The sequence below is a fragment of the Budorcas taxicolor genome, chromosome 8, assembly GCF_023091745.1.
Source record: "Budorcas taxicolor isolate Tak-1 chromosome 8, Takin1.1, whole genome shotgun sequence".
Classification (NCBI taxonomy): Eukaryota; Metazoa; Chordata; class Mammalia; order Artiodactyla; family Bovidae; genus Budorcas; species Budorcas taxicolor.
Window position 1 is genome coordinate 67,935,242 of NC_068917.1, and position 25,528 is coordinate 67,960,769.

The 25,528-nt window shown below is 38.1% G+C and overlaps 1 protein-coding gene across 1 annotated transcript in view; it reads left to right on the top strand.

The window, feature by feature from the left end:
* INVS (inversin) overlaps positions 1–25,528 on the top strand; it is a 133,783-nt gene that overhangs the window by 54,920 nt on the left and 53,335 nt on the right. The window contains exons 4-8 of the mRNA XM_052644796.1: positions 8,264–8,437; positions 11,628–11,795; positions 15,464–15,644; positions 17,961–18,070; positions 20,446–20,617. Of these exons, the coding sequence (XP_052500756.1) occupies positions 8,264–8,437; positions 11,628–11,795; positions 15,464–15,644; positions 17,961–18,070; positions 20,446–20,617 (805 nt within the window). The remainder of the gene's footprint in view (positions 1–8,263; positions 8,438–11,627; positions 11,796–15,463; positions 15,645–17,960; positions 18,071–20,445; positions 20,618–25,528) is intronic.

Consider the following 25,528-nt stretch of genomic DNA (forward strand, 5'->3'; position numbering starts at 1 on the left):
CTTGAGAGTTTATAAATATGTAATTATATAGATATCATTAGAATTAATAATAACAAATGTTTATATTACTTCCATTTAAGTTTCAAATGATATATCTTTTGGGGGTACAGAATGATTAGGATTTAGATAAAATATGGCAGAATGCCTACCTTACATTTATTTGTGCTATCATATATATATAGTTATAGTTATAATATTTCCAGGACAAAATTATACACAAACATATAAATGAAAACAAAATATAATGAACATTTGGTGGACAGTTGTTTTCTCCCTCAACTACCATGAGAGTAAATATAAATGCTGAGGACATAGAACAAGAATGCATCAGGAAACATACAGGTTTGGGGAAAATATATGGTCTTTTCAGTGTCCCAGTGGGGAAAAGGGCTGCTGTATGCAGTCCTGTATTCACACTAAAGCAAAAAAAAATTGCTTAGAATTTGGGGGTATTCTTTGTCTTGACATGAGGCTATTAATTTAGAGGAAGCTGTTTTAGAGAAGTGGCAGGCGCAGGACAAAGATCAAGTCTCAGGAACAGGAAGCTACCCACTAGCTCAGTGACAGTAACTGTGATACCCCTAATATCACTAGACGTGGGGCTGTAAAACATCATCATAAATACAAATTCTTAAATGAACCAGGGGCTGGGCGTTAGCAGCTATAATGGTGCGCAGAGAGAAAAAAGGAAAACAAAACAAATAAAAAATAACAGCAAACAATCTTCACTTCAAAATGAACCCACAGACAAAATAGATGAAGAAATCTAATGCTGAGACAGCTAACAATATCATCATTTCAGATAATGAATTTATTCCTAGCAGAAGTGTGTAAACAAAGCAAAAAGGACAGCCACACAAAGAGAGAAGATATTTGCTAAATAAGTCAAGAATTAGTATCCAGGAAACTCCTACAGATCAGTAAGGAAAAAACAAATAGCTCAGCTGTGAAATGAGTAAACAACACAAAAAGGCTGCTCAAGAAGAAGAAACAAATAGCCAACAAAGACATTCCACCTCAGGAAGGGAAGTGAAAATTAAATCCATGACAAGACACAGTTGTGTACCCACTGGCAAAAGTCAGCAAGTCTGACAAAACCAAGTGTGGAGAAGATGTGGGGAAACAAAAATTCTCAAACGTAACTGGTGTGAATGTAAATTGGAGTACCTACTTGAGAGTACAGCTTCAGCCCAGCAGTTTCAGAAATTCTGGTACATGTACCAAGAGATATATGAGAAAATTCCTTCCAATATTGTTTGTAATAGTGCAAAATGAGAAACAAGCTAAATATTCCCTTAGAGATAAATAAATATACTATTTTCATATGACAGAATGCTTTCTCCAGTGAAAATGTATGAACCAAAGCAATTTGGATATATCTCAAAAATATTGCTTTGAGTAAAAGGTGGCAAGTGATTCCTGGAGGACTACTTATATAAAGATTGAAAACATACCAAATAATGCTGTGTCGTTTATGAATACATGTATTTGTAAGAAATAAAATATATCAAAACATTCATGAGAATAATAATCACCAATTTCTCCAAAGATAGGGAATAGACCGGGGGAAGGGCACAAAGGGAGTGTTAACCATATATGTTATATTTTATTTCTTAAAAATGAAAAATTAAAATATCAAAGTATTTCACTCAAAACCTCCAAATCTTTGTTATTTAGATTAAATGACTTTTCCAAAAAAAAGGAGTTCATCTTAGCAAATTGGACAGACAAAAATATGAACTTAAGTGGCATTTTGAGTTGAGTCAGATTCATTTCAAATGCTGTTCTCCAGGTCAGAGAGCTTTTTCATTCTCTTTTACCCTTTTAGATATTATACTCCTTTTCACGTATCTGAGGAAAATCCAAATGTCATAGTCATTTACATGACAGACAAAAGAAGATCATCATGTTAATAATTGTAGAAAGATTAAGATGAAGATTATTAGTACCTAACAATAACAGCAACAACAAAAAACCCCAAACCAAAAAATGACATCTTATTCAATGTTTCAGAGCCATTAGGAAATATTTTCACATTTGCATGGCATAATAGACTTCATATCAGAGTTAATATCATTTTACTGATGAAATAGGACATTTTTGTAACTTTAGTTCTCATTTCTACTTACTTGCCTGCAGAATTTTCTTAAGAATATATACTCTTTTGATCTATTATCTATTTCACTTACACTATTTCCTACCCAGTCTGAAATTATAAAAGTAGATCCCCACTCTTTACCTCAGGATCGTGTCATGTGGCCTTAAGAGATGATACTAAATTCCTAGTATCAAAACAAAAGTAATTGTGTCATAATAAACCTGAAAATTTAAGCAGTCCTGATTTGGAGCAATAGTGAGGAAATGTTTGAACATTTTGTTTGTTTGCGCTTGTATTGAGGGGGCTTTATGGGAAACAGAGTAGCCTATAACATGGGTCCCCAAAATCATACAGTCTTCAGGGGGTTATCAAAATAGCTTGCTGCCTGAAACTAGTATTTTCCTCTTTTCCACTGTTACTAGAAATACTCTCTTGATTTTAGCTCAAAGAGTTGTCTGTCCCCTCTGTTCATTCTCAGAATTGAGTTTGTATACACTGAGCATTTAACAAATGCTTGTTCATAAAACCAAGGAGGTTGATGTTGGTCCAAATGGATTATATTTTTTCTAGTCCGAGCATTTGTCAATAGTATCTCAGATGGTCTATGTCCTTCAGAATAGGAGAAGCTAGCCTGATCATGCAGGAGACCCTGGTTCAATTCCTACCCACTCCAGAATTCATGGGCTTCCCTGGTGGCTCAGGTGGTAAAGAATCCTTCTGCAATGCAGAAGACCTGGATTTGATCCCTGGGTTTGATCCCTGGGTGGGGAAGATCCCCTGAAGGAGGGCATGGCAACCTAGTATTCTTGCCTGGAGAATCCCCATGGACAGAGGAGCCTGGGGGCCTACAGTCCATGGGATTGCAAACAGTCGGACATGACTGAGCGACTAAGCACAGCACAGCAACACTCCCCACTAAATTCCTGCTGGGTATGTTCTTTTTGGTACTGTATCACCTTTATCTGAGGTTATAGACATTTTTCTCAATGTAAAAAAAAATCAGAAAAGCCATTATATAGAATATTCCATCTGTTTTTACTTTCACCTGTTCCTAACCTTGGTTCTCTCCTTAATCACTAGCTATGTACACTGTGTTCAGTCAGATCTTTCTATCTACTTGCCCTCAGTCATGGGCCATTCTTGGTTCCACTTGACCATCTGTTTTTTGTTGCTTCCTCCACATTGGAAAACTGTTTGTAATAAAATTAGCAAACATCACCGAGCATTTGCTTTGTGTACTGTTCTAAGTAAAAATATTACCTTTATCATTTCGTATACATGATAATCTCAGGTACTATTATTATTCCTGTGTTACAGATGAGGAAATTAGAAGCACAGGAAGATACTTTATTTCATATGTAAAAATTTACCCTGATACTTCTGTGAGGAACAAAGATGAAATCTGTGTCAAAGTAAAGTACATTTTACTCTTGTCTGCTTTGTAACAAGGCTCCAAGAATGTTTTCTGAATGATTGAGTAATTATTACTGAAATGTACCATGTTTTGTGTATGTGGAACCCCCAGAATAATGTGGAGTGCAAATATAATAAGCACTGTGTCTATAACTCAGTAGCCACCCCTAACATATTCTAGTTTCCTTCTTCTCCTTCCCTTTTCCTCTTAATTTCAAAATCACAATGATTGTCTGATTGACTATCTTTAAAAGGTCATGATGAATTATTCTGTAATATTTGAAATGTTATGCTCAGAAAGGTCAAACCTTATTTTTTTGGTATGAAGTACCACATAGGTTTGTTTTTCCTGGGCATTTTTTTCTTTTTTCAAAGAAAGATGGCAAGAGATTTAGAGCAGAGTGCCCTCTTGAGGAAATTTTAGTACCTTTTCAAAAACTGGAACTGGCATTGGGTGAAGTGAAAAAATCCAGATAAATGATGTCCACTATGAATGAAGTGCTGGTAAATAAATCTTAAAAAATAAGAATAACCAAATACCACATATTTGAGAATTAATATTCTTAACTGTTATGTACTAATTTAGCAATTGTCAATAAGTTTTAAATAAAAACAAAAAGCTCTAGAAGATATTTTACATCCTCCTATTCACTCAGTCCTTCAAGTAACATTTATTAAGCACCTAGTCTGTGCTAGGAACCATGCCGAGCACAGTGATCAATAAAACATAGCCTCTGCCTTCGTGATGCTTACTACTTGTGAGGAAGATCTCAGTAAAGAGAAATTAACAGATATATATGTAACTACAAACTGGGGAAAGTGCTGTGAAGGAAATGAAAAGATTCTGCAATAAAGAAGAACAAAATAAGTTTTCCCTAGGGTGGTCAAGGAAAACCGTTCTAAATGGAAATAACTGAGCTGCATCCATGCTTTTCAGTCCATTCCAGCTTTGCCTATCTAGTGTAGACAGCCTTATGGACCCCTTTTCTAGTTTCCTCCCTTATTTCAGCCTCTGCCCTGGAGCTGAGTTGACTCCTGCCTCTGAGGCAAGCAGACAAGTCTCATTCTTCTTTCCTCACCTCCCTGTTGCCTTAGAGCCTCACATTCATTACAGTGAGGGTGGGGGTGCTCAATTAATAAGTGTCTTCCTTATTAATACTGATAGCCCCGTTAGTAGAACATTAAAGCATTGTAATTATATTGCTTAAAAGCCACATTTCCAACAGTGTTAAGATGTAGACGGTGTCAGTTTCAGTTGCTCAGTCGTGTCCAACTCTTTGTGACCCCATGGACTGCAGCACACCAGGCTTCCCTGTCCATCACCAACTCCTGGAACTTGCTCAAGCTCATGTCCATTGAGTCGGTGATGCCATCCAACCACCTCATCCTCTGTCCTCCCCTTCCCCTCTTGCTTTCACTCTTTCCCAGCATCAGGGTCTTTTCACATGAGTCAGTTCCTCACATCAGGTGGCCAAAGTACTGGAATTTTAGCTTCAGCATCAGTCCTTCCAATGAATATTCAGGACTGATTTCTTTAGGATGGACTGGTTGGATCTCCTTGCAGTCCAAGGGACCCTCAAGAGTCTTCTCCAACACCACAGTTGAAAATCATCAGTTCTTTGATGGTTAGCTTTCTTTATAGTCCAGATCTCACATCCATACATGACTACTGGAAAAACCATTGCTTTGACTAGATGGACCTTTATTGACACAGAAATGTCTCTGCTTTTCAGTATGCTGTCTAGGTTGGTCATAGCTTTTCTTCCAAGGAGGAAGTGTGTTTTAATTTCATGGCTGCAGTCACTATCTGCAGCGATTTTGGAGCCCCCCAAAATAAAGTCAGTCACTATTTCCTTTGTTTCCCCATCTATTTGCCATGAAGTGATGGGACCGGATGCCATGATCTTAGTTCTCTGAAGGTGAGTTTAAGCCAACTTTTTCACTCTTCTTTTCCACTTTCATCAACCAAGAGGCTCTTTAGTTCTTTGCTTTCTGCCATAAGTGTGTGTCATCTGCATATCTGAGGTTATTGATATTTCTCCAGGCAATCTTGATTCCAGCTTGTGCTTCATCCAGCCCAGCATTTCTCATGATGTACTCTGCATAGAAGTTAAATAGGTAGGGTGACAATATACAGCCTTGACATGCTCCTTTCCCAATTTGGAACCAGTCTCTTATTCCACATCCAGTTCTAACTTTTGCTTCTTGACCTGCATAGAGATTTCTCGAGAGGCAGGTCAGGTGGTCTGGTATTCCCATCTCTTGAAAAATTTTCCACAGTCTGTTGTGATGCACACAGTCAAAGGCTTTGGCCTAGTCAGTAAAGCAGAAGTAGAGGTTTTTCTGGAACTCTCTTGCTTTTTTGATGATCCTACAGATGTTGGCAATTTGACCTCTGGTTCCTCTGCCTTTTCTAAATCCAACTTGAACATCTGGAAGTTCACGGTTCACGTACTGTTGAAGCCTGGCTTGGAGAATTTTGAGCATTACTTTGCTAGCGTGTGAAATGAGGGCAATTGTGCAGTAGTTTGAATGTGCTTTGGCATCTTCGCATCCTGTAATGCCAAGTCAAGTGGGCCTTAGGAAGTATCACTACAAACAAAGCTAGTGGAGGTAATGGAATTCCAATTGGGCTATTTCAGATCCTAAAAGATAATACTGTGAAAGTGTTCCACTCAGTATGCAAGCAAATTTGGAAAACTCAGCAGTGGCCACAAAACTGGAAAAGGTCAGTTTTCATTCCAGTCCTAAAGAAAGGCAATGCCAAAGAGGGTCTCAGAAGGTGAAAAAGACAGGCTGCCCTGCCTGCCACTATGCTTTGAGTAGAGAAAGAGAAATAGGCATGAGCACGGCAGAGAATTTGATCATGGAATATAGTTTGTTCGTATTGACTGTGAAGTATATATGGAATCTAGAAAATGGTACTGATGAACCTCTTTGCAGGGCAGAAATAAAGACATGGACATAGTGAACACACTTGTGGACATGGAGAAGGGAAGGAGAGGGTGAGACAGATTGAGAGAGTAGCATTGACATATATACATTACCAAGTGTGAAATAGATAGCTAATGGGAAGCTGCTGTATAGCACAGATTACTCCACTCAGTGCTCTGTGATGACCTAGACAGGTGGGAGTGGGGAGGGGGAGCTCGAGAGGGAGGGGAAGTATGTATACTTATAACTGATTCATGTTGTTGTCCAGCAGAAACTAACACAACTTTGTAAAGCAATTATACTCCAATAAAAATGAAAGAAATAGAATTATCTATGGTACCAAGCATATTGACGTCTCCAATCAGAATTGGAAATATAGAAGTAGATCTCAGGGAAGAGTTCAGAAGCACTGCTCTTCAAGGGTTTCAAAGCTCACACAGGCATACTGTATAATGGTTGACTTAAGTACCATTATGTGTTAGTGTTTCAGTCGTGTTTGACTTTTTGTGACCCTATGGACCCACCAAGCTACTCTGTCCATGGAATTCTTGGCAAAAATACTGGAATGGGTTGCCATTCTCATCTCCAGGGGATTATCCCAACCCAGGGATCGAACCTGAGTTTCCCGCTTTGCAAGTGTATTGTTTCCTGCCTGGGCCGGAAAGGAAGCCCAAGTACAATTACAGTCAATCCATCTGGAGAAAGAAGTTTAGCTAGAACTTCTTTCTCCAGATGGATTGATTGTGCCAGATTGGAAGGTTTAACCGATGTGGACAGCACTGCCTGCACTGGGTGGCCCACAGTGACTTCTGGGTTGGTGTTTATGTGGCCATACGAGTCTGGAACCTGAGCTGTGAGGAAGTTCCTTATACCTTAGTTGTAACTATAAATAGCTCTCTTCAAGAACACTAACCACCTTCTTATTAACCAGTTGCTATGGAAAAAAATATTTAACCCCTTTGAATCTCACTTCTCTCACCTCTAAATTGGGGTTAAAAATCTGTTTACTTCACAAACTTATTATACTTTGAATATAAATAATATATGCTGTGTTGGTCAGATTGTGCTGAAACTAATACATTCATACATTGTTGTTGCTGCTAAGTCGCTTCAGTCGTGTCCGACTCTGTGTGACCCCATAGATGGCAGCCCACCGGGCTCTGCCGTCCCTGGTATTCTCCAGGCAAGAACACTGGAGTGGGTTGCCATTTCCTTCTCCAATGCATGAAAGTGAAAAGTGAAAGTGAATTCACTCAGTTGTGTCCTACTCTTCACAACCCCATGAACTCCAGCCTACCAGGCTCCTCCGTCCACGGGATTTTCCAGGCAAGAGTACTGGAGTTGGGTGCCAGTGCCTTCTCTGACATTGTTGCTTCTAGATAGCAATTTGAAAGATACACCAAAAACCATAAAATGCACAAACTCCTTTGACCCAGTAATTTTGTTCCTGGTAATTTATTCTATGGAAAAAAAAAAAAAAAAAACCTAAGTGAAAAATCATATACATTGGAGCATTTTCTATTCAAAAAGTTATAAACAATAATAGAATGATTAAATAAAATATCTTGCCTTAACACAATGAAATATTGACCAACTCCTAAGGAAACTATAGGTATGTAGAAAACAGTTGGGAAAAAACATGAACAAAATAAAACAATGGATAGTAAAGTAGAATTTTAAGTATTTTTCCTTTTATTAATTTATCTGAATGTTATTACTCCAGCAGAATAATTAAAATGCTTAAAGCATTTTAAAATTAAAAAAAAATTTTTGGCTCCAAACTAAATTTCTTCTTACTGTCTCTTATTTTTCATTTAGGGAAATTATCGTTTCATGAAACTCTTACTTACACGCAGAGCAAACTGGATGCAGAAGGATCTGGAAGAAATGACTCCTTTACACTTGACTACTCGGCACAAGAGCCCTAAATGTTTGGCACTTCTGCTGAAGTTTATGGCACCAGGAGAAGTGGATACACAGGATAAAAACAAGGTAACAGACTATCAGAATGGAAGACAAGTAGAACAGAAAGCAAACACTTTATTTTATGATGTGAAGCCTCAAGGAAGAAGGCTCAATTACCACTTGTACATGGCAGAACAATTCCAAATCTCCATATGCCCCAGTAAAGGATTTCACTTAAAACTGTGTCCTGCCAGCAACTGTAGTGTAGTGGTTAGTATCATCTTTTCACATATGGGGAAACTGAAGCTCAAGAAGATTAAAATTCTACCAAAGATCCAAGTGCCAGGACTAGAATGTGAACCCAGGCCTGCCTAACTCTAACTCATTATTTGACTGCTAGTCATGATAGTTGCAATTTGCTGTGAGATTTGTGGTGACCAAATGCCCCCAAATAATGTACTTAGTGCATAACTGCTTTAATGTCCTGGGCTTTGACATACTTCTTGGGTTTCAGTGTCAGTTCAGTTCAGTTGCTCAGTCGTGTCCGACTCTTTGTGACCCCATGAATCGCAGCACGCCAGGCCTCCCTATCCATCACCAACTCCCGGAGTTCACTCAAACTCACGTCCATCGAGTCGGTGATGCCATCCAGCCATCTCATCCTCTGTCGTCCCCTTCTCCTCCTACCCCCAATCCCTCCCAGCATCAGAGTCTTTTCCAATGAGTCAGCTCTTCGCATGAGGTGGCCAAAGTATTGGAGTTTCAGCTTCAGCATCAGTCCTTCCAATGAACACCCGGGACTGATCTCCTTCAGAATGGACTGGTTGGATCTCTTTGCAGTCCAAGTGACTCTCAAGAGTCTTCTCCAACACCACAGTTCAAAAGCATCAGTTCTTCAGCGCTCAGCTTTCTTCACAGTCCAACTCTCACACCCCATACATGACCACTGGAAAAACCGTAGCCACTTCCAGTGTAGAAGCCACTAATTGTTCTGTGTGCATCAACTTACTTAACCTCGCTATACTTCAATTTTCCCGTATGTGAAAAGGGGATAAACAGGGTTGTTGAAGATAAAATGAGATAATATATATTGAGTGTTTAGCACAATGCCCAGTGCATAGTATTCTCTCAATAAATACTAGCTGTAAAATTATTATTAATTTCATTTTCATTGTAATATTTGCTCTGACATTGTTATTGGGATTCATTATCTTCCATGCTCTTGAATTTGAACATGTTGTATCAGTTCAGTTCAGTTCAGTTGCTCAGTCGTGTCAGACTCTTTGCGACCCCATGAATCACAGCATTCCAGGCCTCCCTGTCCATCACTAGCTCCCGGAGTTCACTCAGACTCACATACATCAAGTCGGTGATGCCATCCAGCCATCTCATCCTCGGTCGTCCCCTTCCCCTCCTGCCTCCAATCCCTCCCAGCATCAGACTCTCTTCCAATGAGTCAACTCTTCACATGAGGTGGCCAAAGTACTGGAGCTTCAGCTTTAGCATCATTCCTTCCAAGGAAATCCCAGGGTTGATCTCCTTTAGAATGGACTGGTTGGGTCTCCTTGCAGTCCAAGGGACCCTCAAGAGTCTTCTCCAACACCAGAGTTCAAAAGCATCAATTCTTCGGCTCTCAGCCTTCTTCACACTCCAACTCTCACATCCATACATGACCACTGGAAAAACCATGGCCTTGACTAGACGGACCTTAGTTGGCAAAGTAATGTCTCTGCTTTTGAATATACTATCTAGGTTGGTCATAACTTTTCTTCCAAGGAGCAAGCGTCTTTTAATTTCATGGCTGCAGTCACCATCTGCAGTGATTTTGGAGCCCAAAAAAATAAAGTCTGACACTGTTTCCACTGTTTCCCCATCTATTTCCCATGAAGTGATGGGACTGGATGCCATGATCTTCGTTTTCTGAATGTTGAGCTTTAAGCCAACTTTTTCACTCTCCACTTTCACTTTCATCAGGAGGCTTTTTAGTTCCTCTTCACTTTGTGCCATAAGGGTGGTGTCATCTGCATATCTGAGGTTATTGATATTTCTCCTGGCAATCTTGATTCCAGCTTGTGTTTCTTCCAGTCCAGCGTTTCTCATGATGTACTCTGCATAGAAGTTAAATAAGCAGGGTGACAATATACAGCCTTGACGTACTCCTTTTCCTATTTGGAACCAGTCTGTTGTTCCATGTCCAGTTGTAACTGTTGCTTCCTGGCTTGCATACAGATTTCTCAAGAGGCAGGTCAGGTGGTCTGGTATTCCCATCTCTTTCAGAATTTTCCACAGTTTATTGTGATCCACACAGTCAAGTAATGCTCAAAATTCTCCAAGCCAGGCTTCAGCAATATGTGAACCGTGAACTTCCAGGTGTTCAAGCTGGTTTTAGAAAAGGCAGAGGAATCAGAGATCAAATTGCCAACATCCGCTGGATCATGGAAAAAGCAAGAGAGTTCCAGAAAAACGTCTATTTCTGCTTTACTGACCATGTTGTATACATTGGTCATTGTTTTGATCAACATTCTGATTATTCTTTACAGGAAAAAAATGTGGTCTTTAGTTAGACAAAGGCAGTCATCCTCTTCCTTTTCATCAGGCACTTAATCATAGAGTCTTGCAAACTCCTGCACACTCATGAAATTAAAGATGTTATAATTAAGTCCCTGGGTTGATGCTCAATAACCTTTTCACTCCCATAGTATTCTTAATGCGATTTTTAAATTTTGTTGAGTAGTCACTCATATAACCTGAAGTTCTGAGATCAAGTTTTTAATTTTACAACTACTGTAAATTGATGTTATTCCTAACTCACAGCATTTGTAGTGCTAATAGTTCACTGAGATTTCCCTGGGCATCCAGTGGTTGGGCCTCTTCATTTTCACTGCTGAGAGCACGGGTTTTCTGGGTTGGGGAACTATGATTCTTCAAGCCATGTACTACGGCCAGAAAATAAATATTTCACTGAGAAAAGCACTTTGTTCAGTCCACAAAGACCCATTAATCACTCGATCGGAGTAAAAGTCCTTTACTACGTTTATGCCATTTAGCAGATTGCTTATCCTCCTCACGCTCAGTTTCCTCATCAGTCACAAGAGTGCAAATCAGTGCAAATTCAAGAGTGCTCATCTCCCAGAGTTGTCCTGATATAGACTACAGGAGAGGAAATATGCAGAAGTCGTACAGCAGTAGCTGCCATGCAGTAAGAGTGTGGGAAAAGTTTGCTGTGTTGTCACTGTTCTGTTGTCAGTGTCATTTTGAGAATCTCTTCATTTTGCAGCAAACAGCTCTGCATTGGAGTGCCTACTACAATAACCCTGAGCATGTGAAGCTGCTCATCAAGCACGATTCTAACATTGGAATTCCTGATGTCGAAGGCAAGATCCCACTTCACTGGGCAGCCAACCACAAAGATCCAAGTGCTGTTCACACAGTGCGATGCATTCTGGTGGGTATAATGGATGGCCTTACCCCCCAAGAGAAATTATGTTATGAATTATCCACTGTATGCAAAAGCATTTTACAGCACCCTAGCAAATTATGACACAAAAGAGTACAACAAAAAACGTGTGAGTTCATCAGCAAGAAAGAGAGCATTTTAATACTGTGATTTAAGACCACACAGAAATTTCCTGCATGCCTGCTTCCAACGGCGTTCTCTCTCCCTATGCCATGCTCATTTTTGTCCCGCATCAGCTACTTTTCTGAGTTCCTATTTATCATCCCTGACTTTGTTTTATACTTGTTCTTATCAAATAGTAAGTAGATGTAAGTGAATAAATACATTTAAGATATAAAGAATAAGGAAACTTCTGTACTCATCACTGAGTGGAGGAGCCAAGTAAATCACTGTTTAAGTTCCCTGGGTACCTCCAAGTAGCATTCTTTTATCTCCTTTCTCAGAGGCAGCCACTACCCTCAATTTTGTGCTTATTATTCCACGGGTTTTCATTATAGTTTTGCCACATATGTTTGCATTCCTAAACAATGTACTGTTTCATTTTTAACATTTTTGCATTTTATATTCATAGAATCATACTGTATGTATTCTGAGACATCCTTTTCTCTTGCTCAGTGTTAAGTTGGTGGTTTTAATCTGTGTTGCTGTGTGTAGCTGTAATATGTTACTTTTTACTGCTATATGCTGACTAGTATTCCATTTTTTGAAGATTAAATGACACACATTTTTCATTCTGTTACTGACAGACATTTGAACTGTTTCCAGTTTTTTGCTATTTACAACAGTGCTGCTTTGAACCGTTTTTAAAAACCCTATTTAGGGTATGAATTTAACTGGTTGTTGCAGGTGCATAGAAATGCAGTTGATACTTTTGGCCATTAATTATATATCTAACCAACTTTCTATACTTATGAATTTCGAATGTTTATCAGTAGATTCTTTGAGGTTTTTTAATCATTTCTTCCAAAATTAGCACTTACATGCTGTGGTAGTCTAATGTTTGGTCCTATTTGCTTATAACACAGAAATCAGACTTTTGAAGATGTTATTGTTTTATTTATACAATGATTAACTTATTTCTACCTGTTTGTTACCTGATTCCTCTGCCGTGCATTTCTCCTTGGATCTCCAGTTTTCCTTCCAGAGTTACTACCTTTTTCCTTGAAATACAATTCTTAGCACTCTCATTAGTATAGATGCATGGTAGTTAACTCCCTGATTAATTCAACTGTTAAGAATGTCTGTGTTTCTACAATGCTTTTGAATACGTAGGTTTTCTGTATACACAATTCTAGGTAGTTACTTTTACCAGCTCTTTCAGACTGTTATTTTGCTGCTTTCTGCCTTTCATTGTTCCTCTTAAACAGTCTGTTATTTGTCTAATTGTAATCCCTTTATAGATTATCTTTTCTCTCCAGGTGGTTTTTAAAATTTTTCTATACAGTATTCTACAGTTTTACTACAGTGTGTCTAGTATGCCTTTTTTTTTTTTTTTTTTTCGTGTTTAGTATACATTCTGATTATCACATCTCAGTTCTGGAAAATATATAGCCATTATCTCAGTATTGCTTCTCTTTCTTTCTCTCTATGCCTGCCTATGGGGTCTCCAATAATGCATATTTTAGACCTTTCCATCTTACTTTCTATGTCTGTTAACTTTTCTCCTACATTTCTATCATCTTGTCCCATTCTGCTACATTCTGGGTAATTACATCAGATCTGCCTTCCAGTTTACCAAGTCTTTCTTCAGCTGCATCCAGTCTTATTTACACTATTTGTTTAGTCTTCAATCTTAGTGATTGTGGTTTCACTTCTAAAAGTTCTCCTCAGTTCTTTTTCAGATCTGCCTGATCATTTCGAGAGCTTTTTCCCTTGCTTACTTTAAACCTTTTTAACTGTGCTATGTGGTTTGTGGAATCTTAGTTCCCCCACCAATAATCAAACCCATCCGCCCTGCATTGGAAGCACAGATTCTTAACCACTGGACTGCTGAGGAAGTCCCCATTTTTTATTTTCTTACGTGTTTTATTATTAGTTATTTTGTATTCTCTATGTGTTAATTTCAAAATCTGAGGTCTGTGGAGGGTGATTCGCACTTATAATATTTTCCTTACAAATTTGGCTTTTTTTTTTCCTCCATTATACGTGCATTTAAGTCCTTGGGAGGCTGAAGGTCCTAGAATGCCGCCGTGGTAATATTCTACTTCTTTTTTGAAGTGTTTTATAATACCTTTTATACTCTTCTTTTATAAAATAGGCTGACTGGATAGAGAGCTCTAAACCTGGAAAGGCCCTTCAAAGAGTTCTTAAATTGGGACAGGAGGGCTTGACTTTGGGTATGACCTAATCTGAGAAGGGACCTGAGGTGGGCGAGGAACTCTCTTAAGCTAAAGCAGTTCCAAAAAGCTGACAGGAGAAGATCGTCTGCTGGTAGCACTTTCAGCAGCTGTGGAGGTAGGGAAGGAGGATCTAAGCAGTGCATCATATCTCTACAAAGATCCAGAAGAAAAACAAATAAATGTTGTGAACTGTCAGTTTAAACCGAAAATCTAATATCCATGTGATAAAAAAATTTCAACCTCATTCATAAAAGGAATACAATTTAAAGCATCAGTGAAATGCTTTTCCTACCTACAAGGGGAAAAATGTTTTAAGTTTGATAATATCAAGTGGTTAATTTGTGCCAGCATGTGGGGAAATAAAAGCTTTTACACATCGTCATGGATGTGTTAATTAGTACAGCCATTTGGAGAGCAGTTTGACAATACCTAACTGAAGATGCAGATATCTTTTAACCCAGCAGTTTCCCTTCAAAGTATCTGGGCTAGAGAAAAATCTCACATATATGCCACAAGGAGATATGTAAAGGAAGTGCAATGTAAAAAATGCATTGCAGCATTTTTGTTAATAGTGGAAAACAGTGTAAGTAACCTAAATATCCTTCAGTAAGGGCTTGCCTGGTGGCTCAGATGGTAAAGAATCCACCTGCAATGTGGGAGACCTGGGTTCCATCCCTGGGTTAGGAAGATCCCTGGAGAAAGGAAAGGCTACCCAATCCAGTAATCTGCCCTGAAGAATCTCCATGAACAGAGGAGCTCGGTGGGCTACAGTCCATGGGGTTGCAAAGAGTTAGGCATGACTGAGTGACTTTCAAGAGAATGGATAACTAAATTGTGGTTTAACAAATAGATTAGTATCATTACAAATACCCAAATGTATTGTGTTGAATTAAAAAAATTTAAAAATATAATTTTGAAAGAAAAAATTCAAGGATATACATGGCATAATGCATAAGTATAAATATTGAAAACACATACAAAATTTATCTATTGTTTATGGATGTATATATATGACGCAAAAATACAAAACATATGGCTTTAGCTGAATCCATAACAGATTTAAAAAGCACGTTAGGGAAAGTGTTGATTCCTATTTAATCTAGATAGTACAAGTACATTTATTTTTCTGTACTTTTTATAGTTAAATATGAAATTAAATATTTTAAGATTTAGACTGTATACTTTTTTCCTTAATTTTATCACTTCTGCTGAGAGAGAATATATAGGTTTCAAAAATTGCTCAGTTAATACTTACATCAAATGTGGCTTTTTTGAGGATTCTATGTATGTCTGAAGTCTCTGGTTCCTTAAAAATAGGATGCTGCTCCAACAGAGTCTTTACTGAACTGGCAAGACTACGAGGGTCGAACACCTCTTCACTTTGCAGTCGCTGATGGGAATGTGACAGTGGTTGATGTCTTGACCTCATACGAAAGCTGCAATATAACATCTTACGATAACTTATTTCGAACGCCGCTTCACTGGGCAGCTTTGCTAGGTGAGTGGACTATGAAACCAAGGATCAACAGTAGGAGGAACTGCTTGAGTACAGGAAATTTTCCGTGGCTTCTCCCTGCTATCAGCTCCCACCTCCTATATAATTGGTTTAATTTTTAATTGATATGTAGTACTTTGTACCTAAATTCCTCTGTTGTATGCTTAAATTTTAACAATATAAATGTATTGTATGTTATATGTTAATTTCAACAACATGTCTTTTAAAATTGTTATTATAAAACCAATGTGCATTTGTTAACAAATGTAAATATAAAATAATCTTCACATTTCAATGCCTTTGGTTTTTTTGGAGAAGGGCTTTAATTTTATGTTTCAGCTAATACTATGTTTGATTTTCTTCTTCATATTTCCTGATGTGCCTTTTACTTAGCATTTTTGGGGATCACTTTTTTATATGGGAGATTATATATGTGTATCTGTCTGAATTTTGGCAATCTGAGAGTCTTTCCCTTTAAGTGAAGGAGTTTTGCCCACTGACAGTCATTGTTACAAATTGTACAATTTGATCTTTTTTCTGTTATTCTGATCTTTGAGGATTAGTTTTTTTTTCCCCTTAATTTGGAGTTTTTCCTGATTTCTTTGTTTTCTGCCTTGTCGTGTATGGATTACATTGTAGCTATCTGGTTTTGAATTTCCTAATGTTTCAGGAGGGTTTCTAGGTTTTACTGGTAGTTACTTTTAAATTTATTAAAAGCTTACTTGAGCCTAAGCCTGAGTCAGGAGCAAAACTGCATTTACTGATTCCCATCTATTTAAAATGAGGAATTTGACATACTTTCACTTATACTCTTTGGGTGTTTGTTATATGATCTGACAGTTATTATTAATATTAATCATTATAAAAAGATTATTATTATAGACTTAGTTTTTAAATTACATGTTATCTCTTTTTTTAATTATTCTTACATTTGCATTTGGTTTTATAGTCAGATTTATAATTATTATTCAGTCTTCATTTCAGTGTTTAGTTTCATTCCTTTTCCTCTGCATTTTTGCAAATTTGTCTACATAGCACTAAACTGAATTTTCTTTTCATGAATTCTGCTTTCTTTCTGCCTCTTATAGATTATATTTTAGGCTATGTTTTTATTTCCCTCTATCATCCATATTTCTTTTATCTCAGCTTTTTATATTTTCACCTCCTCCCATTACCCTTTCATTTTAGATTATCTTCTTCTTAGGATACTGTTTCACTTCATAGAGGCCATCTTTCTGTAAAAGTCAAGGATGCCAAACTGTTGCCTGAAATTTTCTTCCGGATCCTTCTCTAGATCATTTTCTGAGGTATGCTCTTGTTCTTTCTGATAGTGTTCCTTTCCCCTGTCTTAAGAGTGTTTCCATAAAGCCTTTTCTGAATTTTTCTCCTTATCTCTCAAACAAGATGAGAAGTATTTAGATTGAGTGTGTGGCATAAATTGCCCTTGACCCTACTTTTGCCCATTTGTGTTATGGAGCACTCGATCTCAAACCACAGCTGAGGAGCAGGCAGAGGAGCACAACTCCCATGCAAATTCCTGTTTTTCTGCTTGGCGTTCATGCAGTGTATTCTTGCTCTGCTAATGTGGCTTCTGCGCCATTGCCTCACTCCCTGTACACTGAAGCAATAGCATGTATGAAATTGAGGTTTCCTAAATATACTGTTAGCAGGTCTGTTCATTCTTTGATCTTTTCTACAGTCCTTCACTTGGGGAGACCTCCTCCACATCCTCCAAAATGGACTGCAGAGCACTCTTTTCTACCAGCACCTCACTATTCCTGCCCACTTCTGGGGTTTGAAATTACTGCCTAGGTGTTCAAACATTGGGGGAAGGAGGTACAAAGTGATAGACAGAAGGCCCAGAGGTCACAAGAGACTGTGTTATAACTGGTCCACCTGAATAGCAGACGAGAACAGCCATACAGTTCTGATTGGTTGTGCAGTAGAACCTGGAGATGAGGGACAGAGAGGGCCTGCCTTCTGACACCTTCCCTCCCTCTTGATGGGCAGTTTTATAAGGTGAACCAAGGGATGCAGTGAGCTGGTACCATATACAGTTTTTTCTCAGTCTGGCAATTATAATTAGTCATTTCCTTGTTGATCAAAGCATTGAGTTTTTAGTATTTACATTTTTGCCTTTGTGTTGCCTAATCATAGTATTTTGGTAAGAAGTTAGAAGAGGCTGCACTAGGGACCGTTCTTCTGAAACCCTTGTGAGTGCTGGTTTATGGACTAGTGATTTTTCTTTTCCCTTTCCTTTAAACAGACCATAAATGAATCAGTCCTTTTGTGTGATAACTACCGTGTGTCTGCTTTCAGGCCATGCACAGATTGTCCATCTCCTTTTAGAAAGAAATAAGTCTGGAACCATTCCATCTGACAGCCAAGGAGCAACACCCTTGCACTATGCAGCTCAGAGTAACTTTGCTGTAAGTAACCCATGATAGTTATCTCCTTTTAAATTAGAATGTTATCATCAGCACAGTATAATTCCATCTTCCTCACCTCCCCTAATGCACCATTGAATAGTACACGGAATACTCAGATTGCTAAAATACCTTAATTTCCCACATTTCTTTCTCTCTGGTACCCATAGCAAATATAGCTATAGTTCTCCTTCCTGGCACTCCTAAAAATCTATTCTACTTACCACCTACAGTTTCGGTAAACCTTTATCTTCTATTATCTCCCAAGATCTCAGAAAAATACTAAGTTTTGAGGTAGGGTTCATTCTTATTATGAATAGATAAGAAATTCAGTTGGCCCACTATAGTCAATCTATGGAAATCATAATTCAATCCATAGTTCAACACAGGCCTATGTAAAGACATGTTATCCCTATTTAGAGATGAAGAAACCAATATTCCAAGAGATTAAATGATTTACCCACGATGTTTTTTTTTAATATACTTTAGTGTTTTTATAGTTTATTTATTTATTTTTGGCTGTGCCCCGTCTTCATTGCTGTGTGGGCTTTCCTCTAGTTGGAGCAAGTGGGGGCTACTCTCTAACTGTGGTATGTGAGCTTCCCTTTGCCGTGGCTCCTCTTGTTGCAGAGCACAGGCCCTGGGGCATGCAGGCTTCAGTCGCTGTGGCATGTAGGGTCAGTAGTTGGAGCTAACAGGCTCGGGAGCACATGCTCAGTACCTGTGGTGCATGGGCTTAGTTGCTCCATGGCACGTGGGATCTTCCCAGATCAGGGATCGAATCCATGTCTCATGCATTGGCAAGTGGCCTCTTTACCACTGAGCCACTGGGGAAGCCTTGTCTAGAACCCAACTCTTGGATTCTGGATTTAACTATGTACAGAAACTAGTAGTTAAGTAGCTGTGCTAATGAAAGTAAGAAAGAATACTAGAACATTATAGATGTTTTTTCAAAGAAACACTTGCTGTAGATAATTTGCCAATTACAGAAATAGTTTTTTAATGATTATGCAAAGTCTAAGCTCAGTTTCAAGTCCCTTGATCTCCTTTAGACTCTATTAACTTGAAAGAGGTTGTAATTCCCTTTTTAAAAAACACTACCACCAACATCAAAACCCCATAAAACCCTTGTAAGTATTCATCACTTAGAAAACATACTGAACAAAAGAAATGTTTGCAAATTGTTAAAAGAAACCCCCCAAATCACCAACATTAAAAAAAAAAACTATTTCTTTATTCAAGTCTACTTAATAAGCACCTACATTAGCTCCTGGGAGCTAAGCTATAATACTGCAGTAGCTCAACAACTAGTTTTAAGACTAGGAAGCAGTGTGTGTTGCAGTAGAAAGAGTGTGGTAACTTAACCCTGGATTCTACTTGTGTGTTTGCTACCTGTGTTTATGTGGCCTTGAGCCTAAATCTCATCTGTAAAATGAGGAGCTGGAATAGATGAACCCTTACATTTTTTCTTGCTCTAAAGTATTGAACATCAACATTTTATGCATTTCTTGCCAACTCACAGCCTCCAGAAATTGTTTTTTCTGAAACTATTTTATTTCCATCCAAGCAAAAGTGCCTATGATCTTCCTATAAGTTTGTAAGCATCTGAGTTTTGAGGAAAGATGCAATTTTAAGTGCTGTGAATATTGTTGTTATTTAGTCGCTAAGTCGTGCCCATCTCTTTTCAACCCCATGGACTGTAGCCTGCCAGGCACCTCTATCCATGGGATTTCCCAGGTAAGAATACTGGAGTGGGTTGCCATTTCCTTCTCCAGGGGATTTTCCTGATCCAGAGATCGAACCCACAATTTCCTGCATTGGCAGGTGGATTCTTTACCACTGAGCCACCAGGGAAGTAGCTATGAATATTAACTGCCATTAAAATTGTCAAACACTGTAAGAATTATTAATGGTCCTCATTTTTGTATGATTCTATAGAGGAAGGACTTAGAATGCAGGAATTACTGAATAATATTTGTTAGGTGAATTGAACACTGCACTTCTCAGTAGCCACCACTCATCATTTGATAAATCTATTAACTATTTAAAAAAATAGTAACAAAGTACATAGTTTCTTCTCTGCAGTTAAATTTTTAAATTTAATTGAGAATAATCATTCTCAATTATAAGAATATTGAATGAGGGAATTAAGTTATATTTTAAAATGCTGTGAAAACTAAAACCAATACATAAGGACAGCAGATTGTTATTTTCAATGGAAATCATAATTTTATTATTCATAAAAAGATAATTTCATTTGATTCGAAAGTAGACCAAAAAATTCTTTGCTTCTTAGTGGAAGTCACATATAAACACTGGTTTTATTGCAATAGAAAATGCCACTCTCATGTCTCAAATTTTTTAATCTTTTCTTACAGGAAACAGTTAAAGTGTTTTTAAAACATCCATCAGTAAAAGATGATTCAGACCTTGAAGGAAGAACATCCTTTATGTGGGCTGCTGGGAAAGGCAGTGATGATGTCCTTAGGACTATGCTGAGCTTAAAATCTGACATTGACATTAATATGGCAGATAAATATGGAGGTACAGGTAAGAACTGGCAGACATATTCAGCTTTCATTCAGGCTTCAGAGTATAGATGGTGCTATAATACTTCCAAAATAGCGAGTTGAAACCATTGTTCCTAATCTACTATTATTTGACATTGATCTTTACTTTTTAAGTTTAGGTTGCCAGGATATCACTCCAACAGCTTTATTTTTCCAAGTATTACAGCTAAAATTACCCTATGTTATTATCAAGTAAATTTTGACATTGATTTACAAGCCTTGTTGCTCCTTAGACATAATTGCAGGAACTCTTCTGATCATATATCTTTGCATAAAAAAGCATAAACCTGACTTTAAAAACTATGCATACTTAGCAGTTATTAACTACATTTTCAAAAATTTAGAATTAATATTTTAAAGAATGCACACATCTATGTATGTTCTCACCAGTCTCATTTAATATGCTGTTTTCTCAGTTTTGAACAGCATTACTGCTGTTCTCCTGAATCTCCCATTTCTCCCATTAACCTCCCATGACTCTAGAAGCTTCAAAGCTTTGAAAGCTCTTCCTATATGCTTCCTTTAATCTCTTTTTCTAAGAAGAGAGCCCTCGAACGATGTGTTGATTACTAAGAGAAGTACTTGTTTTTGTAACACCCATTGTTACCTTGGGTGACACAGCTCTTCCTTGTGTACTGCAGTCAGCCCTCCATATCCAAGGGTTTTGCATCTGTGGCTTTGGAAGGCTGACTTGTACTGCACCATCTCATAAAAGAGTCTTAAGCATCTTCAGATTTTAGTATCTGTAGAGGCTCCTGGAACCAATCCCCCATGGATAATAAAGGACACTTGTATATACAAATTACAAGTCAGAAAGAAAAATCACAGCACAGAAACACTGAATGGAACAAAACCTCAGCTACAAGCTTCTCAATGTTATGTTTTCTTACACATGAAAACATTCTAGAGCCATTTGCACCTACCTGTCATCCTGGATAAGATCTTTCTATCTTTCTTGATCACCAAAACCGTTCATATAGCACTTGTGGGACAGAGGGGTATGTGGTTGCTATACCTAATATCTCCCTCCTTATACCTAGAGCATCTCACCTTCTGATTTTTTAAAAAGAGTTTTTAGGTAATATCAATTTTGATAAAGGCTTCAACTTTTAAAAGTATTTGTTTATCAGAATTTCACCATAGACCTTAAGCTTCTTAAGGAGTATTATACAGACATATAAGGCACTGAGTTTATAAATGATCTGAGTATTTAATTTTTTTTATCAGACTTTTATTATTATGCAGTCTTTATCACTGGCATTGCTCTTTGTTTAACTTTTCATGTATTTTAATAAAGTATGGGCTAGGATACTTGCATTCTCAACCAAAGATGTCTTTCTGATGTACATCTTAGTTGGGGTTGAGACCTAAATTTTCAAATTCATTCATTCCCTGGGCTCTTTCTCTTAAGGATATTTAATTATACATCAGCGATACATATCTTTCTGACATTTCTATGCCAGTGAGTTCCTCTCCATCATCCCTTTCAGTTCAGTCAGTTCAGTCGCTCAGTCGTCTCCAACTCTTTGTGACCCCATGAATTGCAGCACACCAGGCCTCCCTGTCCATCACCAGCTCCCGGAGTTCACTCAAACCCATATCCATTGAGTCGGTGATGCCATCTAGCCATCTCATCCTCTGTCATCCCCTTCTCCTCCTGCCCCCAATCCCTCCCAGCATCAGAGTCTTTTCCAACGAGACAACTCTTCGCATGAGGTGACCAAAGTATTGGAGTTTCAGCTTCAGCATCAGTCCTTCCAAAGAACACCCAGGATTGATCTCCTTTAAAATGGACTGGTTGGATCTCCTTACAGTCCAAGGGACTCTCAAGAGTCTTCTCCAACACCACAGTTCAAAACCATCAGTTCTTCGGCACTCAGCTTTCTTCACAGTACAACTCTCACATCCATACATGACCACTAGAAAAACCGTAGCCTTGACTAGATGAACCTTTGTTGGCAAAGTAATGTCACTGCTTTTTAATATGCTCTCTAGGTTAGTCATAACTTTCCTTCCAAGGAGTAAGCGTCTTTTAATTTCATGGCTGCAGTCACCATCTGCAGTGATTTTGGAGCCCAAAAAAGTGAAGTCTGACACTGTTTCCACTGTTTCTCCATCTATTTCCCATGAATTGATGGGACCAGATGCCATGATCTTAGTTTTCTGAATAATGAGCTTTAAGCCAACTTTTTCACCTAAAGCCAGACATCCTGGAATGTGAAGTCAAGTGGGCCTTGGAAAGCATCACTACGAACAAAGCTAGTGGAGGTGATGGAATTCCAGTTGAGCTGTTTCAAATCCTGAAAGATGATGCTGTGAAAGTGCTGCGCTCAATATGCCAGCAAATTTGGAAAACTCAGCAGTGGCCAGAGGACTGGAAAGGGTCAACTTTCATTCCAATCCCAAAGAAAGGCAATGCCAAAGAATGCTCAAACTACCGCACAATTGCACTCATCCCTTTAGAGGGTTGTTTTTCCTTAATTAAAAGTGAGTTCTTATCAGTAGCAATCTATAAGTATTATTTGGATCAAATAAATCAACTATAAAACAAAATACAAAGCTATCAGGAAAATGTGAACACTCTCTGGGTGTATCTGATATTACAAAACTTGTGTTAACATCTTTTAGATATGAAAATGAGCCTGTATTTTCTTTGCATTGCTGGGGCTGGGGTTCTGCAAACCACATTTGCTCTTTGCCAGCAGGGGAGTCAGCCCACAGTGGGCAGTACAGGGAGACTGGAAAGCCAGAAGAGGAGTTTGGGATTACAGCTTCCTGTTTGCTTCCTATTCTTGTATTTGTTTCTAGTTCCTGTCAGTGTATCCTAGTCAGTCTTACTCAGCAGAGCACTGATCCCTTGTTCCAGTGGCAACAGTTAATTCACTTTGTGGTTTTTCCAGCACTTACAGGACCTGCCAAGCAAAGCCCCTCCTCAGAGGTCTGAGTCTCAGCTTTGCAGAGCACCTCCTCTAGGCCTTTAAAGTTGTAATAATTCTATCCTCTTCTTTTTGTTCCCTCAGTCTTAGAATTGCTAGCCTCTGTGATACCTTAGTGTTTCCTTTTTGCTTTTTTAGCTCTTCAGTACAAGGCTGGCAATCCTTCATATTTAATTTTCTCTGTTAAAGTATCTGAGAGATACTCTGATTGATACAGTGACTGTGTTTTGAAAAAGAACCCTCATCTTTCAGCCATACTAACTAAAATATTCACAAACAGAAGGATGTGACTCTAGACTTTTCTTCAAAACAATCAGAAGTGGGGGAATGGATAGCAGTTAAATGAAACAAGATTAGCCAACAAGATCACTGTTGAAGCTGGGTGATGACAGTATTCACCCAGAGACTCTTGGCTTTATTTATCTTTTTTTGTAGTCTTCCAAAAAGATACATGCACCCCTGTGTTCATAGCAGCACTATTCACAATAGTCATACATGGAAACAATCTAAATGTCCATTGACCAATGAGTTGATAAAGAAGATGTGCCTTTACATTTGAATAACATTTGAAATTCTCCATAACATAAAGTTATTGGAAAGAATTTTTAAAGTTCCTACGTAAACGTGTTTTTTCAAAGAAGGAAAAATGATTGTAGTCTAAAATTGTTTTAAAATAAATGAAAATCAGAAATGGGAAATTTCATTTAACAAGATCCTTAATTCTATCTTTTACTCAATTGAAATTTTGTCTTTTAAAAAAAAAACTTGACATTGATATTTATCTGAAGAGTATCTGTTGATGCCACATTACACAATTATAGAATTTCAGAGTTAAAAAGTACCTTAAAATTACATCTAGTCCAGGATTTTCTAAGCTGTGTTCTTCAGACCAGTACCTTCCCATAGAGTTATCTAAAGTGTTGCTGAGGGAGTGGGTGCTTGAATGGGTAACCCCTACCCCTACTTTAACCAGAAACACTCACCTCTTAACTATTTTATATGTTGGATGTTTTATAAAGTTTCATTTGGGAGGGAAAAAACTAACATTCTTATGGTTTTAAATGTGAAAATCACTGAACTATCACAGATGTATCATGTGCCTTAATCTGCCTTATAACATTCTCACCAACATTTTTTTCACCAAAGACATCTCCTTACTGTCTTTCAACCTCCAGTTGAACACTCCAATACAGATAACTCATTACCAAAACTTCGGTCTTTCATTTTGGCTGTGCCATGTGGTTTTTATGATCTTAACTCCCCAACCAAGGATGGAACCTGGCTGGGCCCTTGGCAGTGAAAGTGCAGAGTCTTAACCACTCAACCACCAGGGAATTCACCCATTACTTCCATCTTAATCTCACTCTATTAGGATGTGCTTCTTTATACTAAGCCAGTATTTTTCAGACTGAGTGTTGCTTTCTCTGTTGTCTTCCACACGACATGCTGCAGATACTTGAAGGCTGTCGCACCCATCTTGTCTAGGCTAATCTACCTTTCAGGCATTTAGGTCAGGCTTTTCAAACTCTTGTATGCATAACAATTACTAGAGATATTCCCAGATTAAACAGAGATCCTACATCAATTCCTGTTAATAAGTCCTGTTGATTCCACATCCAAAACATTCTAAATTTTTTATGCTTCTCTCCATCTCCATTCCTGTCACCCTAGTTCAAGGCACCACTATTTTCACCCAGTCTACTGTACTAGTGTTAACTGGTCTCCATGCTTACATTCTAATTTGCTTGAATGTATTCTCAAAATGGCTAGTGTGATTCGTTTTGAACATAAACATCACTCACCCACGTAAAGCCCTTCAGTGTCTTCCATCACTCTGACCTGATGGCCATTTATGATCTAGCCTTTTCTACCTTTCTGGCTTACTGCACTCTCACTCATATACTGCAGCTTCTTTGCCTTCCTTAAACACATGCATTCATCCCTGTCCTTGTTCT